At 36.3% G+C, this 18,393-nt stretch overlaps 1 protein-coding gene across 3 annotated transcripts; it reads right to left on the reverse strand.

Moving 5' to 3' along the window:
- Window positions 1-2,372: 2,372 nt before the first annotated feature.
- On the reverse strand, window positions 2,373-15,443 carry LOC134679653 (epidermal growth factor receptor substrate 15 homolog). Of its 3 annotated transcripts, none has more exons than XM_063538604.1 (8): window positions 15,423-15,443; window positions 12,014-12,097; window positions 11,575-11,820; window positions 9,310-9,411; window positions 9,083-9,214; window positions 6,355-6,519; window positions 4,585-4,722; window positions 2,373-2,510 (listed from the first exon to the last, which is right to left on the reverse strand). In XM_063538604.1, exons 1-8 carry the CDS (start codon window positions 15,423-15,425, stop codon window positions 2,394-2,396), a joined length of 987 nt encoding a protein of 328 aa, XP_063394674.1. In that variant the 5' UTR covers window positions 15,426-15,443; the 3' UTR covers window positions 2,373-2,393. The 3 variants fall into 3 exon arrangements, with proteins under 3 accessions (XP_063394674.1, XP_063394672.1, XP_063394673.1); XM_063538602.1 differs by lacking the exon at window positions 15,423-15,443 and adding an exon at window positions 15,107-15,279; XM_063538603.1 differs by lacking the exon at window positions 15,423-15,443 and adding an exon at window positions 15,107-15,277 and having other exon boundaries at window positions 11,674-11,820.
- Window positions 15,444-18,393: the final 2,950 nt, after the last annotated feature.

Here is an 18,393-nt window from a genome sequence, read left to right on the forward strand (position 1 = left end):
CAAGAATAATTACTAAGTACATTACTCCATTTTGGTCAATTTAATCATTTTAATGTAAGTAGGTAGGTGTTTGCTGCTGTAAATGTTGGAACGCGGCATTTCCATGAAAGCCGAGCAAATATTTCACTGCAAAAACGAAATTTACATATTATACAACATGCTGGAATTCCGATAAAAAAGTATGCAAATAATATGCAAAAAAATAACTGTTGTACCGTATTATTTCACAATGTTTACACCCACCCACCACCCACATTACGCCCCGGTCAGGTGACCGGGGTGTAATGTGGGTACCTACGTGTAAGGTAGATGCCTTACGTAGGTACGTACGGCACATCGAAATAAAAGTCGTCAACGTCAATGGAATATAATCTATGCTAGGTAAAGCCTGACTAGGAATATTATGATCACTGTCAAAAGGGCGCTATCATTCTCATTTATATAGCAACAGTTCAGCATTGTCTGAACAATGTGGATTGGCAACTCGTTATTTTGACTTACATACTTTTAATTCAGTCTAATCATAATCAGAATCCAAATATTCGGTGTTCACATTTTTTTATTGTCGGTTTTACCGTATAAAATTCATGTATTTTCTTACGCGTCACACAGGGTTGGGGGAGGATCTTATCCGGCGTATTTATTTGAAGTAATTATTGAATTACCCCAAATCACCAACCTGTAATGTAAACGTGTTCAACACGCGTTGGCAAAGAGCCTGCAACTAAGACTTGAGGACCAATTAACCCGGCTCGCTAGATTTGTACCCCTATTGTCTACGAAGTTCGATTGCGTTGGGAGCTGGGGACAGTAATATGTAACCGATTAGAATAGAGGAAATTTTTTGAGAAAATAGCTAGTAACCATGGCGTCTTTTTATCCAGAATTACTCTAAGCTACGAAAGGTAAGTAGCATGTAGTAAATTAGTATAATATAAGTATTCCCAAATATTAAGAACACATAAGGTGGGACAAGACTATCATCGGAGTACCTAAGGCTATCACTTGTATGGAATCCTCATACCGTTTGTCTTGCCCCGAGTAAAATAAACTATTATTTGTATTATGATACCTTGTCTTACCTGACCTTAGCTTTATGTTTATGTTTATGTTTCAATTAATATTACCTATTGCCTTTGTTATGTCGCTAAATAATTTGTTGATTGACACTTCGGAAAAAAATACGCAAATAACAAACCAGGGTTAAATCACATTTCAGAAAAAAGGCACAACAATAAAAGTTAACGGTACGAGTTAACCATACATGACCATACCTACAATAAAATGTGTATGACCAACCACAACCATTTCTAGAAATCTCAGAACACTGAAACCAAAATATTACAATAAAAAACCTACTATTTATACGTTCATTAATATATTCTAACGGCCCCTCTTTCATCTTTTCTAACATATTTCAAGTAGCTACCTCCCGTGCTATTGAAACCGTTCAAACAGCAATCAGGTCTTGAGTCCACCTAATGAGGTTAAACTTGCTCAGCAATGCACGGGCAAACATTGCTAATTGCTACTATAAGTCGTAAGTAAAGCTATATCCAATTAAAACATCTTGAAGTTTGCAGCACTAGATTATTTAACTTCAATAATCTTCTACAAAATTCAACAATCTGGACTTCACCGCTGAAGTACCTCACTTAGTGTAGGTTCTAACTAGGCATAAAATATTTCTTTTATTTTCACAGTATAAAAAATAAAAGTAGTCCTTGATAATATTTTTTATAAAAATTAGGGGGTTCTGCGCTGGTTTTTTGGTATTCGCAAAATTTCACACTTATTCTAAAACGATTAAATCTGCGCGACTTTCTTATTCGCAAAATATGTACTAGACGTAGTCTTTGTACGTAAAGATTACGCAATCTTCAGCCTTTTGGTATTCCTCAAATCAAAAAGGTTGTTCCAACAATGTGCCGTTTCATTTTACGTCATTTATCATGGCCTGCGAAAATTAATAACACGCGGGACAATGTGCTTACTCGCTACGCGTCAAACGAGACGCCTCGTCATGTAATAAATAATACCGAACGTCGACAAAATGGTCAATACTTTGACAAAATGGCGGTTTGTGTAATTATGTGTATTAACGCATGAATGAATGGAATTCCGCATTTAGTTGTTGTTAATTTATCTGTTGCAACATCCAAAGCTCGCTGACCCGATTTATTTTAATGGCGCTGTTTTTGTACCTTCCTGTGGTTTGCCTTCGAAACATTAAAAGAAACAATAAATTCCACAAATTATTTATTTTCAAAAACAATTTTTTTTTTTTAATTCATGTAAAGTGCAAAAAGTATAATCGTGATACGTATTAAATAGGTAATATTTTCGAAAATTGATTAAGTCATATACCTAAGTCTTATTAAGTCCTTGTTTAATTATTTCGGTGTTTCCGTAGACGTTCCAGCTCCATTCGATTTGGCTAAATCTAATTTCAATTTGTTGTTCTCTGCGACTAAGGCCTCCACCTTCTGCTCATACTTTGTTCGGAGTTCCTGAATAGGGACATAAATCAAACGAATTATTTTTCAACAAATTAATTAATCAAAAATTCATAATATTATGTGACTCTTTGGGTAAAGTCGTAAAAATAAAACATTTCCAAATGTAACAGATTCGGCATAAATAACGTAAATGTCACAAAAGTGACTTATATTCCCCTTTTAACCTTGTCTCAGATATAAATTTCATTAATAAAATCGAAATTGTTCAGTAAAGCAAGAGTCAAAATATGTACCTACTAAAGAAACTTTTAGTTAAATAGTTATTCACTTGTTACTAAATCTGCTTGAATTCGAACATAAAACAAATTTTAATTGCTGTTATCTAGGAGTTTACTTGATATCATATTTACGTAACATCAGGTTTCTGTTAAATTAATTATAACACAGCAAATACAATCAACTACCTACTCTAGGTATACGTATTAAGTACTAGCTGTCGCCCACGACTTTGTTTGCGTGGATTTTAACCTGTTTGTTTTAATTGTAGATGAACTTTTTGGAACATGAATTGTGCATTGTCATTGTCCCTCACTTTTTAAAATAATTTTCGTTCCCGGTACAAACATTCAACTGCCTGTTCACGGCCTTAAGGGGAGAGTCTTCAATAACGTTGAAACTATTTTATTTTTTCGAATATTGTGTCTTACTAAAAAAATTCAACTCCATCGCTCAAAAAATACGTACCCGATACAAACTTTCAACCCTCTTTTCACTACTTTAGGGGATGATCATCAAAAACGCTGAAATCACTTTTCTCGTTTTTTAATAAAATGCCTTTTTAAGAACTTTCAAGTTCCTATCCTATAATAAAACTTGTATCACATAAATACCGACAATAATTCACCTCTTTCTAACCCCCCGGGTTGAATTTTTCAAAATCGATTAGGTATTATTTCTTGCACAGGTCATAAATGTAACCTGACATGCAATTTTTAATTTTCTAGCTTTTACGTAGGTACCTATAGTTTAGGCTCTGCGTTGGTGAGTCAGTCAGGACGTAGGCATTTATACATAGGGTGTGTTTATTGCTACAGACTACTATGAAATATGTGCCCCATTTCCAACGTACCGCGTACCCCATTCTATCCTCTATTTCAAGTTTTGATCATTGCGGATCACTCAATCAGAAAGCTCTTTGCGAATATGCAAAGTAATTTCCTGGCGACGTTGGTACGCCGAACGGAAATATTGGGTAGCCGTAGCCAACGTCATCCGCATCGAATCGATGTGTTTGATCATAAAACTATTACGTTTGAATGAGGAAACTAAACAAACATAATATATATTTGAATTTCGAAATTACTTCCATGAATGAATGTCGTCATTTAATATTATAACTACTATAACGTAGAGAGCTTATTAAGCTTATCTACAGAAATAATATTTGAATTTTGCATAATCCTGTTTCAAGTAAATTAGGCTTTGCGGCACATTTTACTCACGTAGACTTAACTGATGGGGCCGCATCTACATTAGAAGGCCAAAGATATACCACTGACTCATTCCAAGAATGTCAATCTCGGTAGAATACTTTATATAAAAGTTCCAGTGATAACTGTCCCAATAATTGCCTCCTTCAAAGTTATTAACTTCAAGCAATAGAGCTAGGTGACAAAAACGGATTATCAATTTTACTCTTTTTAGGGTTCTCTGCCTGTCTGACTGTCTGTCCGTCGTCTGTCTGTCACCAGGCTGTATCTCATGAACCGTGATAGCTAGGCAGTTGAAATTTTCACAGATGATGTTTTCCTATTGCCGCTATAACAACAAATACTAAAAACAGAATATAATAAATATTTAACCCTTTAGTCCGTACTCCGTAGTGGCAACATACTTGCCATCATAATTAAAACAAAAACGCATCTCTACTACAAGAATTACGGTTCGAGATCGAATGACTACAAAGGAATGTCAAATGGTTAAAGGGTTAAGTGGGGCTCCCATACAACAAAAGTGATTTTTTTGCCGTTTTTGCGTTATAATGATACGGAACTCTTCGTGCGCGAGTCCGACTCGCAGTTGGCCGGGTTTTTATGATATGCAACTTTAATAAGTCGATAATTACCTTAAATATTTTAAGTTGTGTCTCGTACTCTTTCTTGAGGTCATCGTTGATGTTAGAGCTGGTCTGCGCGCGCTGCAGCACTAGCCCGTAGCGCTCTTTCTCCGTCTTGAAACGCTCCTCCATCGCATGGAGACGATCCTGCAATCAGTTACTTTACCTTAGCTTTATCTTCCAAATTAAATGTAAGTAGCACATTGTTTGACCCAGGGTCGATCAACTATTTCTTGTTGTTATTCTGTCCCATCAGCCAGGAGACAATAGTAGCAGAGTTTATTGGAAGAACTGCCGTACCATGTTCTACAAACATGCTTAGTAGAAGTATCTTTATGGAAAGGCCTTACTACCAAAAAATTCAAGTTTAGTTGATTTAAATATGAATAAATTAGTATTTTAAGAGTGACCCAGGAGACAGTAACCATGGCAACGAGTGACAAGAAAAAGTTGAGTTTAATATTTAAGGTATTCAACCAAATTAACTATGAAGACATCATCAATTAAGTAGGTAATTAGTGTATTCAATAACATGAGCATAACATGATTCCATAGCCTTTGATAAATCCACCTTTGGAATATAAGCCATCTATCGTAATCCTACACAAATCAAAATTAACGCAACTGAGGACCACAGCCGGCCTAGCCAAGGTTACAATCGCTATCGCTTCGACAACGAAAAGCATTATGTCTCTCTATCACTCTTCCATATTAGCGCGACAGTGACAGTTGCGTTTCGATCGCTACGGAGCGTAAGTGATTGACATCTTGGCTACGCGGCCAGGAAGCGTAGGCGTGATTAAATTTAGATTTGAGTATCAAATTAACATTATATATTTTTTATTCCGAAAACGCCTCCATAAGTAATTGTGGGAACAAGAGATTAAAATTAATTTGCTATCATAACTTCAAAATATTAATAAGCTTTACGCTTTTTAGCACTTTGTAGTTGTGTGACGTACATGGTAATTGTTGACGTCAAGGACCTCGAATAGGTTAATTTATCAACGTTCTAAATGCCCATTCAAACCGTTCAAGTAATATAAATACCACTTGAACGGGACAAGTTTGTTTGATTCATTATTGATTATAGATAGCTATCGCAAATTAAAAGGAGGCCACGTGTGCACACGGGATTCTCAAAGTTTTTTCTCCTGTGTTTGGTTTCCCTAATATTTAATACCATAATGATAACTGATGTGTCCTAATATTATTGGCTATAAAAACTTCATGTCCTAATACATAAAGAACATAATATGAATTAATATCCATATATGTAAAAGTAACTAATTATTAGGGGCTTAGGGCGAATCGGTTAGGACAAGTGATTTTAGGACAGAACCAATTATTAGCAATTGCGAGTATTTCGAGGGAGACCCGCGCATGCAACAACGCCTCGTGTATAAAATATGTTGTCAGCACCGTGTTAATGTATGTTTCTATTAGGTTTGCCAACCGAACTATATTATATAGTATTGTACTATATTTTGGCTCTCTGTACTATATACTTTTAGAAAAATATATAGTACGCTAAAATACTATATTTCCGATTAAACGTATATTACACTCATGTTTAGTATTTTATCTAAAAGTACTATATTTTTTTGAAATGTACTATATTTTTGACGATTGTGGAAAATACTATATTCCACAAAAAAAAAGTTGGCAACCCTAGTTTCTATGTCCATACTTTTTTCGTACGTGAGTATTCGATTTACCGTCTGTTTCATTTACTATTTAGATATAAGTAAATTGTTAAATATATATGATAAATACTACCTCCATAGCCTTAATTTCCGAATTCCTGATCTCCAGTAAGTCCTTGGTAATCATGTTGATATCCTTGAGTGACTGCACCTGCGTCGTCAGAGCTTCTATCTGCAGCTCTTGGTTCTTAACCATTTTCGTCTTGTCGAATATCATGCCGCGGGCTTTACTGAGAAGCTGTAATACAAAATGTTCTATTTTATCAATTATAACACTACATCAGGTACATCTCACAGTAAGAAGATACAGTCAGCATCAAAAACAGCGGATCAGATTACGAATCAAAAATACCTACCTTTCTCTAATTAATATAATAATAATTTTTAAGAAAAAAAAACCGACTTCTATGGGGGCCGGTGAAAGATTATTGACATTATTGTAGATGGTACACTATGTAGAAAAGGAGATAAAACCACCCACTTTTCTACTAGCATTTCCTTTCTGTAAGGGTCGTAGTTCTAGCCTAACCTAACCCAATTCTCTGATAGCAGCTCGGTCCTGTGAGGATCGCAGTTCGAACCTAATCAAACCCACTTTTCAAGTAGCATTTCGTTTCTGTAAGGCTCGCAGTTCTAACCTAACCTAACCCTTGTTCGGTTCTGTGAGGATCGCAGTTCAAACCTAACCTAACCCACTTAACGGCGCATGCGGTGCGGTGTACGGGGGTTTAAGCGGGAGGGGCTAGTAAGATTGGCATCATCATACTTATATACTTACACATTTTATGGTAAGTAATCATAGTGGTTTATTTAGTTAAGGTATCATAGTGGTTTTCCGGGTCAAGGTCCGGGTCCGAGTCCGGGTCTGAGTCCGGGTCCGAGTCCGGGTCTGAGTCCGGGTCGGAGTCCGGGTCCGAGCCCGGGTTCGAGTCCAGGTCCGGGTCCGGGTCCGAACCGGATCCGGGTATGAGTCCGGTTCTGGGTCCGAGTCCGGGACCCAGTCCAAGTCAAAATCGAAATTCGTAATCACCAAATGTGTACTATGCGTTGTTGAAGAGTTCTATTCTGGTCATCATCAGCAGTTCCATTTCATCAAATGCGACAGTTTTTAATGTAAATGCTTGATTTTATGATGAAAATACAAAAAAATCTATGCGTATGCCTTTAATATTTGAAGAGTTCCCTCGATTCCTTATGGATCCCATCATCAGAACTCGAGCTTGACAAAAATGTGGCTTAAAAACTTAACTTGCTTAACAAACATAACGAAGAGGAAAAATCGCCAAACGTGAACTATGCGTCGTTGAAGAGTTCTGTTCTGATTATCATCAGCAGTTCCACTTCATCAAATGCGACAGTTTTTAATGAAAATGCTTAATTTTCTGATGTAAATACAAAAATCTCTATACGCATGCCTTTAATATTTGAGGAGTTCCCTCGATTCCTCATGGATCCCATCATCAGAACTCGAGCTTGACAAAAATGTGCATTAAAAACTTAACTTGCTTAACAAACATAACGAAGAGGAAAAATCTCGAAACGTGAACTATGCGTCGTTGAAGAGTTCTGTTCTGATCATCATCAGCAGTTCCACTTCATCAAATGCGACAGTTTTTAATGAAAATGCTTAATTTTCTGATGTAAATACAAAAATCTCTATACGCTTGCCTTTAAGATTTGAGGAGTTCTCTCGATTCCTCATGGATCCCATCATCAGAACTCGAGCTTGACAAGAATGTGCATTAAAAACTGAACTTGCTTAACAAACATAACGAAGAGGACAAATCGCCAACCGTGAACTATGCGTCGTTGAGGAGTTCCGTTCTGATCATCATCAGCAGTTCCACTTCATCAAATGTCACTCTTTTGGATGTATATGCTTGATTTGATGATAAAAACCCAAAAATCACTATATGTATGCCTTTAAGATTTGAGGAGTTCCCTCGATTCCTCATGGAATCCATCATCAGAACTGGGTTTTGACAGAAACGGGACCAATCTGTATGCATATACATTCAATCAAAAAAATAATTTTCAAAATCGGTCCAGTAATGACGGAGATATGGAGTAACAAACATAAAAAATAAAAAAAATAAAAAAAATAAAAAAAATAAAAATAAAAAAAAACATACAACCGAATTGATAACCTCCTCCTTTGGGATTTGGAAGTCGGTTAAAAAGAGGTATGTATTTAGGTAGAGGTATTGCAGATACTTTTGCACACGAACTGCAGATATACTTATATTATATCTATATTTGGAAAAGTATTTCAGGGTGGCAGATACTTTTGGGGCGCGTTGTTTCATCCGCTGCGTTACTTACTACGTATCTACGTATGGTGGAGTTTATAAAATATTTTTACAAGCGTTCCATAAATATATTCATTCTTTAAATATAGCGCCAGGTATCGGCCACGCTCTTCTAGATGCCTCGAAAAAAAAATGAAATTAAAAAAAACAGTCCTATTCATAAAACTTTATAACAGGAAAATTACAGGGGCCTCGCAAAGTTGATGCCGACGCCCACGGTTTGCCTATTTAACGGCGCCACTGAAAGTTAATACTCAGATAATTTTGAACACCTCACACCTCATCCGCTTAGCAGCTTCAGCTACTGACTGAGAGTTACTATGTTAATACCGTATAAAATTATTTATTTTACGCGTATTAATCTCAGGAATACGTGGTTAAAGTAAATCGGTAAATATTTAATAAGTTACTTAAAGATAAAATATTCGAATAGACCTGCTTAAATTAAATTTATTTATAATGAACGTTTTCAAATGAACACTACTTTTTTACCTCTTCGTGTTGTTGCTTAATGTTTTCAATCATCTCATGATTTTTTGGGCCAGGCTTGGAAAGAGCCGCTTGTAGTTCTGTTTCGAGATTTTTAACCCGAGCTTTTAGCAGATCTATTTCTTCCTCTCGCACCTATACAAGACAAACATCTGTGTGAGAATATTGTGAGGCATAATTATAAACAATTATAAGTTTATTCGCTAGCCGATTTCAATATAATAATTTACCTTCAATTCCATCCTTAGGGTGTCTTGACTCTTTTCGTTTTTCAGTTTCTCTAATTCTTGAATTTTTGTAAGAAGTTCTGCTTCCCTCTGTTGCCAATCATTCTGTAAACGTAAATAATAATAACAGATTACGATTTAAAGTCATAACACCGGTTGCATATAGACCAGCACGTCTCTCTGCAGAGGATATCTCTTGCGTTGCGTTTCCATTTGTTAGTCCCCAGGCATTACAACGAATAGTCCAACCACCCAAGTAGCACAGATAGCTCTATAACTACTCACTTTTAGTTCTATTTAACGCTCTGTGCGTATTAAGACTCTTATAAGAGCACACTCGTGGTCCTACAGCTGTATAATAGATCTCAGTGATATTTATATAGCTTAGGGCTGATTAAACGCTGCATTACGGCTCTGAAAACTACCATTAATACGCAAAGAGTGATATAAAGGTATATTTGCTACGACTTTATACAGCTTTAAGGGTTATCAAATGCTTTAACCGTTATAAGGTCTGTTTAGTGGATAAAATTACGCCATGTGCTGTATAAGGAGGTAATTGTGGACTTTTATTACGTTGACTTATTAAGGGAGCACAAGTGAACTATTATGAAGCTAATAGACGTATAATGGAACACATGTGGCACATAATACAGCTTGTCGCATAACATGTTTACCGCTAAGCAGCTTTTATTACGCTGACTTTTAAGGGAGTACGAGTGAACTATTATGAAGCCAATAGACGTATAATGGAACATACGTGGCGCATAATACAGCTTATAGCTGAACATATTTACTGCTAAGCAGCTTTTATTATTCTGACTTTTTAAGGAAGCACGAATGAACTATTATGAAGCCAATAGACGTATAATGGAACACATGGGGCGCATAATACAGCTTATCGCTGAACATGTTTACCGCTAAGCAGCTTTTATTACGCTGACCTTTAAGGGAGCACGAGTGAACTAATATGAAGCCAATAGACGTATAAATGGAACACATGTGGCGCATAATACAGCTTATCGCTGAACATGTTTACCGCTAAGCAGCTTTTATTTCACTGACTTATTATAAGGGAGAACGAGTGAACTATTATGAAACCAATAGAAGTATAATCGAACACATGTGGCGCATAATACGGCTTAGCGCTGAACATGTTTACCGCTAAGCAGCCTATTATACTACCATTGAGACTGTCTGCATAGCGGCTGTTTAAACGTTCACAAGATGCCTTATAACTGTTTAGAGGTTCACTAGTGTATCGAAATAACGACTTGGACTTTATAGTGGTTCACTTAAGTATCTTTATCAGATATATAACAGTCTTATGCTGCATATTAGAATTTTAATGGTTCACGTTGCTTTTTAACATTGATCGCCATTTTATTGTAGATAACCTACAAAAATGAAATTACTTTTCCAACTTTTAAGGGTAACAAAAAGGTTTTGTGCATGAGTTCTTAACCTAAATCATTAGTTTAGTACTTCCTATAACGTATTATTAACTTTTTATCTCATAATTCTGCCCAAACCACTGAAATAGTTTTTACACATAGCTTATTTATATCATTAAATTAAATAAATACTGATTATTTTCGTGGCGCACTGAAATTTTCTTAGATAATGTATATATATAATGTCAATAAACTTGCATTCCCAAACATCTTTCTCGCGTAAATATATAAAAGATCACGTACTAACATTCAACTAAACACTTTAACAAAATGACTTATGGCGTCGTTGCGCTTAACGTTTTTACTTCAATATAAATATGTTCACCTCTGCGTTCATCGTCAGTGTCACTATACTAAATAATAGCTGCTTTTTAAGGCAGAGGTGTAAAAGTATGTTATTAATTATCTTTTATTCAGCCCAACGTCAATCTTTCCCGGTATTAGGGTGCACATGTGACATATTAGCTGAATAAAGGGTAACTGGTGGTCTCTTACCCAGTCAATATACACCTCTTATAACTCCTGTTGCCACTTATAATTCCGTTAAATTGCTGCTACAGCGCTCTTAAGTAGCTATGTGAACTTAAGGCTGAATAATTTGTGCCCATTTAAGAGTAATAAAAGCTGAAAAGACGCTTATACAGCTCTTATGCAGCTTTTTATTCCAGCTTCAAGCGTATTCTTACTTCATTATGCGGCTGCTATACAGCAAATCTGTGCTACTTGGGCATACTGTGTGCATCGGCCTTTACAATACAAGTAATCAATAGGTACATTCTCGGTTTATTAGGTATGTAAACTCTACAACACTCACCGAATTATCACCATTTGCGAGAGTAGTGAGACCATCTTGTTTAACTTCTGGTAGATTTCCAGCCTCAACTACTATTGGAGCAACATTTTCATCTGTTACCTCTTTATTTTGCCCTTCAGACTTGACCTCATTATTAGGCTCTTCTGACTTCGGTGATGTTGGATTTTCGACTGTTGATTCAGGTGGTATCAGTTCAGATGGTATGTCTGATACGATTGCAGGTTGATCACCCTTAATAGGTTCGGCCTGAAATTAATTACTCGATAGAATTTATAATCTAAGGTCCAGTCGATTTCGATTGGCTTTCGATTGGCCTTAAGTTTTGTAAATATATGTGTATAAGTGTACAGTTATATAAGTGTACAGGGGATAGTTACTGCCAACTCCAATTCAATGTAGCTTTAATAAAAACGGTGTAAGGTTCTCTACATTTACTTACAGGTTTTGCTTCCTGCGGTACTGGCGGCTGAACCGGCGCCTGTCCTTCGCCACCTCCCGATCCCTGGTTGCAAGTTGAATCTGCCTGAAATGCACAATTTAACATATCACTTATTTCCTAAGCTCATGTTACATAATATGACGTGATATTACATACTCCTTTAGATTTTAAACACGAGAGAGAGTACGTAGGTAGGTAGAGTATCAGTAATGGAGAATGGCCGAATGGTGAACATTAATTCATTTAACGGCCTAGACCTAGACCAAAATAGTCTGTAGTGCGTAGTAAAAGGAAGAATAATTCCTGTACGGGCATTTATTTGTGTGTTTATAATAAATATTTGGTCCTATCAGTTTACAGACGTAGGTATATAGGTATATAATGAAGAACGAAGCGTCCAATATGTTGGTGCCTGTCAGCTTAAAGTGTAGGTATGATTAGACCCTCTGTCGCGGATAAATTTTTAGAACATTTTGAAACACGATTAATTTCGTACGCATTTTCGACATTAAAATACTCTTCAGGAGTTACGGGCAATTTGTATATCTTTTGCTTTAACATTCAGCAGTGTTTAACTCGAATAGGTTTCTTCTATACTTACTTATTATACTTTAATCTTCGAAATATATTTAGATACTTACTTACTACTTTATAACATTTTTATCATTTACAAAGTTCTATGTCACATTTTCAAGATAGGTATAATTATACTTAGTTGAATTGAAATTCGACTTCAAATTTCAGTTCGATAAAAGTGAAATATTATACCCTTTAATATTAGGCCAGCGATATTATAATGCATGTTATGCTCTCCGACAAAAGCAAAAATGTGAGATACTAGCAAAGAAGGAGTAAATTTATCTTCATATTTAATAAGCACACCGGGGAGTTCCGACTTGAATGCGTAATATAATATATCACAGTGAAAATAAAAAGGGACATATATAAATGTCACTATAATAAGCTATCGTTTGGTTTTGAGTTTTTCGAAAAACTATCATATTTTGGGTTATTAAATTACTATCGATTTAAACAATGAAAAAAAGTATCCGTCATATATTGTCAGTTTGGAGACGCATTTTCACATAGGGTAGGTACCTACTACATACTTACATTTTGTATGGAATGTCGCAAAACTGACACCTAAAATTTGTATGAAAAACTAGAGACAGTTTTTTTTCCTTTTAATCAATAGTTCTCTGATTCTGATTCCAAATATAAACCCAAAAGTTGAGTGTTTCTAAAAAATAATGGTGCGTTTTTTTTTTTGAGTGCCCCCAACCTACCTCAAACCTCAACCTAACTTATGGCGTTGTTATATTATAAACCACATGCCTCGATTAATTAATATTTTGCTTTAATCTGTCATTTTAACTTAGGCATATGTTTGTAAGAACGGGATAAAACATAATTAACTCATTGAGGCTTCTAAAGCTTTAATGAATAAAACGGAGTTGACAGTAGGATTCCAAAATGAGGTGAGTTCTGAAAAAATTGAACTTCGTATTATTATTATACATATATCATTTTATACACAGTAAATTATACGCACGTATTACTTAAGTTACATTCGTACAACCAACAACAACAACATGCAACATGCTGAGATGGTACCATTTCGTGACACTTTATTTTACACTGTTTTTTCTTATGTATGTCTGTTCTCTGTGTGTTTACGAATAAAAACCTATTCTATTCTATTCTATTCTACAACCTGTAGAGTTCTAACGAAAAAATCGATAGGTATTATCCATATTATAGTGATTTTTTTTTAATCACTTCGTCATTTCGAAAAGAAACACCATTACACAGTAATAGGTACGTATAAGGATTTATCAATAATACCTACAAACATTGTGTTTTCTTACTACTTTTTTATCAAGCCGAAGTTTTAGTTATCGTATGATTTTCGATTAAAACAACAAAATCAAATAGGTATTCATATCTAATTACTTTAAACATAAATTAAGAAAATTTTAATTTAATATTATAAACAACTACATAATTGAATTTCAATGATGATTACAATACTTAATCGCACATGTCAAGAAAAGCCGACTTATTATTGCTTAATGCGAATTCTCCTTCCACAATGAAAGCTTAAATAAATTGCCTTCAAAATAAAGTTTGTGTAAACATAATCAAGGGGTTGATGAAACTTTGTACGATTTAACACCTAACTTCACATCAAATTTGTTATGCACACAGCGCCGCGTGTTGGCATTAAATTATACCAAGTGTATACCAACATCAGCAACGCATCGTGAACGAGTAAATAGGTAAACTCAGACTTGTATTATTTAATAATTTAATAAATTGGATATGTACACGTTTTACTCAACGATTTTTGGATTATTCGCCAATAATGAATCGTGCAATATATGCATAGCAATTTTAAGCTTTTTTTTTAAATTAGCAGCTATAGCTGGTCAAGAAAATCTTATCAGTAATCTTATCTATGGGATGATATCCCTTCGGGCCTACATTTTTCAAAAGTGCCGCCTTTTTCTACTGACAAGATCTGCTTGACCAAGTATATTTAAAAACCATTCAGTACATTGATGCTTTTTTTTATTTAAAATGTTTATAATCGTTAATAGAATCGAGACCGATTTTTATAAATTAAACAAGTACTCTTAAGCACCTAGTTAGTTTATTTTTGCATTAAAATATACTTAACTGGGGGATTCATACAAAGGTTGTAACTCATAGGTATGTTCCATTATTCTCAACAGCATTGTGTAGAAATATTGAATGCAAAATTAATTCAAAGAATAAATAATAAACTGGACACGATCATGAAAAAATAGGATATCCGTAGAAAAAATTGTCCTTTAATTAAATTGACAATATCTGAGCGTGAGCAACTGAGCGAGCGAGCGTTGCTCCCACAGACAAAACGATTTTCTAAGTTTCTAATCATAACATCTCTGTTCATTTCATCGAATTCGTTGTTCACTTCGAGGCTTTGCAATTAGTAAATAAACTAAAGTAAAGAGGAACATTTGTAATTTACCAATGAATAAAAGTACAAATTTAATTTTAGCGTACCTACCGATACCGATACATAAATCATATTGAGCAGTTACCCACCCTGGAAGCATTCTCACTTTGGACTTGAGTCCATATGGATTTAATGTTGGACCCTTCAAACATGTCAGAACTTTTCAATTTATTCATTATAACGTCGGTTTCCATTGCCACTTCAGTTCCCTTAAACTTTTGTTTCCCTTCTTTGTTTAAGGCAAATACGATTTTGGCGTCCCACAACGTAAACCGACCCCACGTGAATAGATTTTGACAACATCATGATGACGTGGCATATAATATTTACTTGCATTTTATTTTTGTATATTTCAAGCGGCATCACTCAATAAATCGCCAGTAATAAAACAAAGTGTAAACTTACCATTTAAGTATTCTTTTCTAGCTCTTATTATCGTATTCACACAAGTAATTCGTTAAGACGAGACGGTTGTGGAGAACTACGAGCAAGCCGGCCTGAAGAATATCTATTTCTGGATTACACGGAGTAGGTATAAATAGAAAAAGTAACGCGTGGTTCCTAAACTTTTCCGCACGCATTTGAAATTAATTTATAACTTCATGAAGATATATGAAGATGACATCAGTTACGATGCATATTTTTTTATTATATTTTACATAAATATCAATAAGTAATATTCTAGGTACTTAGTCGACGATATATATTTCTTTGAGGTATACAATGTACCTAAGTACCTATAATATAACTCTTTTTGTTTTTGAGCCCAGTAAAAGAAATACCTCTCTATGAATTTTATCATAAATGGGATTTGTTTAATTCTGTGTAATTTATTTCATTTTTAATTCTAATGTTCTTTAATGTAAAAAGATTATACATAGTTTTAGTTTTAATTAAATTCTGTCCCACCTGATGGCACTTCGATATATGTATATTATAGCATGGGACACTTAAAAGCTGCATAGAGTTAGACTAAGACAAGTCTGCAACGATTTTGATAACACACGCACAGTAGGTGCTTTACTTTTAAGTTTTCTTCGTTAATTTATTTATGATTCCTATAGAGACCGTGCGTGTTGGAGGTTGTGCCATCTTGTGGCCTGAATTGGTAACATAAACATGTACATTGCCAAAGCAAGTATTGCCATCTAACGTTCTCGTACGTTTTCTTGTGCATCTTGTTCTGCCATCCGAAGCATAAACTTCACATTTACGCCTCGCACCAAAAGTCTGACGGCTCCTGTGCTGCCCCCTATATTTCATACATGCTCGCTAAAGGTACTTAAGTACACTAAAGGGCAGTGTTGGCCGAAAGTTAATGCAAATTGAAATTGCTGGCCATTAACCATTATTAATTGAATCGTAAACTGTAATCGTCCGTTACGGTTTAAGGTTCAATTTATAGTGGTTAATGGCCAACATTTTCAATTCGCATTAACTTTCGGCCAACACTGCTAAAGGGGGCCCTTAGATACGCTGAAAGTGAAAACTTCCCTACGCTTTATTGTTCCAAAGGTCACGCCAATGGTTAAATAAAATCAAGAAATTTATTTAAATATACTGTTAAGTATTGCTTTGAAATACCTAATGATAAGCTAACTTCATAAAATTTCCGAATTAACGTACTTAGCGCTCATGTTCCAATTTTTATAGGGTCATTGCGCTAGTTTTAGACCACTTGACGAAATTTGAATATAAACCTTCATTGATGCAAAAATTTGGACTTATTGCAATCCTTAATATCTAAACAATTTATCTATCTACATAATAAAAAATATTTCGCAAGTAGCAAATTAAATCAAACTTGCTAATCCGTCAAGTGAGCGGAAACTGGGAGCCTACCGCGAACAGACGTAAGCCCCCTCCAGACTCGTGCGCGAATCGCGGCGCGAAGCCGCGATTCACGCGCATAGTCTGGAGGGGGCTGTACACGACGACGTCGACGTGTTGTCTCTCTGTCAAACTTGTAAATTGTGACAGGGAGACAACACGTCGAACGTGGCCCCTCAGATGGCCTACCGCGAAAACCGAAATTCGCAGATAGCGGGGATTTTTCTCTGTCACTCTAATTACGCCGTCATTGGAGTCAAAGAGAAAGATCCCCGCACTTTGCAAACTTCGATTTTCGCGGTTATAGCCCTGGCACTGGACGGTAAACTGGGCTATAACCGCGAAAATCGAAGTTCGCAAATTGCGGGCATTTTTCTCTGTCGCTCTAATTACGCCTTCATTGGAGTAAAAGAGAAAGATCCCCGCAATTCGCGAATTTCGGTTTTGGCGGTAGCCCCTCTGACCCTATAGCCCCCTCCAGACTATGCGCGTGAATCGCGGGCGAAGCCGCGAACGCGAGTGTGGAGTCGATTTCGCTGTCTGCGAAAATCGACGCCACACTCGCGTTCGCGGCTTCGCGCCGCGATTCGCGCACGAGTGTGGAGGAGGCTAAAGATCAAATTAAAAAATAACATTAATTAATTTATATAGCGCTCAAATATCACTATATCTAAATCTAAGGCTAGGTTCACACGGCGTAATTTGTTCCCGTATACCGCATACGGAATTTTATCGAATACCGTAGTGACAGCCAAATTTGTAAAGCCCCCTCCAGACTATGCGCGTGAATCGCGGGCGAAGCCGCGAACGCGAGTGTGGAGTCGATTTTCGCAGACAGCGAAATCGACTCCACACTCGCGTTCGCGGCTTCGCCCGCGATTCACGCGCATAGTCTGGAGGGGGCTTAAGGAAACGATCAAAGTCGTTCACACGGCGTCTATGCGGGAAAGCCGTCTAGCCGTCTGAACGATTTTGAACGCCTCTATACAAATTTTGCTGTCACTACGGTATTTGATAAAATCCCGTATACGGTATACGGGAAAAATTTAAGGTGTATTCGGGTAATACCGAATGTCGGATAATTCCGAAATTCAGATGAAAATCACCCTAAGTTCCATCATAATAAAAGTCTCTTTTCGGAATTATCCGACAGTTTTTGACATTCGGAATTACCCGAGTAAACCTTACCCCATGTGAACCTAGCCTAACTGATCAACTCAGTCAATTTGATCATCCCGTCTGACTGGCCTTGTCAATCATAAAAGCCGTAGCACACCGCACCGCATCGCAACCTTTGTGCGGTGCGCTCACGTATCTATAGTGTGTAAAAGTGGTAGCACACTATCGCACTGCACCGCGACCTTGGTGCGTCGCACCCATAAGTGAGAGCGAGAAAGAGATATCTGTTTCTCGCTCTCACTCATCGGTGCGACGTACCAAGGTCGCGGTGCGGTGCGATAGTGTGTTACGACCTTAGGTACGCCATACGTACGCTATAGACGTAGCTATAAGTTAGAGCGAGAATGAGATATTTTGACCGCACCAG

This window comes from Cydia fagiglandana, chromosome 2 (assembly GCF_963556715.1).
Source record: "Cydia fagiglandana chromosome 2, ilCydFagi1.1, whole genome shotgun sequence".
Classification (NCBI taxonomy): Eukaryota; Metazoa; Arthropoda; class Insecta; order Lepidoptera; family Tortricidae; genus Cydia; species Cydia fagiglandana.

Excerpts from the sequence above, each read along its gene's own strand:
- LOC134679653 (XM_063538602.1), bottom strand. The coding sequence starts at position 15,211 with ATGGAAACCGACGTTATAATGAATAAATTGAAAAGTTCTGACATGTTT. Across the intron at positions 9,215-9,309 it reads CCCTAAGGATGGAATTGAAG|GTGCGAGAGGAAGAAATAGA; the intron begins GTAAATTATTAT and ends TGTCTTGTATAG. Across the intron at positions 4,723-6,354 it reads CGGAAATTAAGGCTATGGAG|GATCGTCTCCATGCGATGGA; the intron begins GTAGTATTTATC and ends AACTGATTGCAG.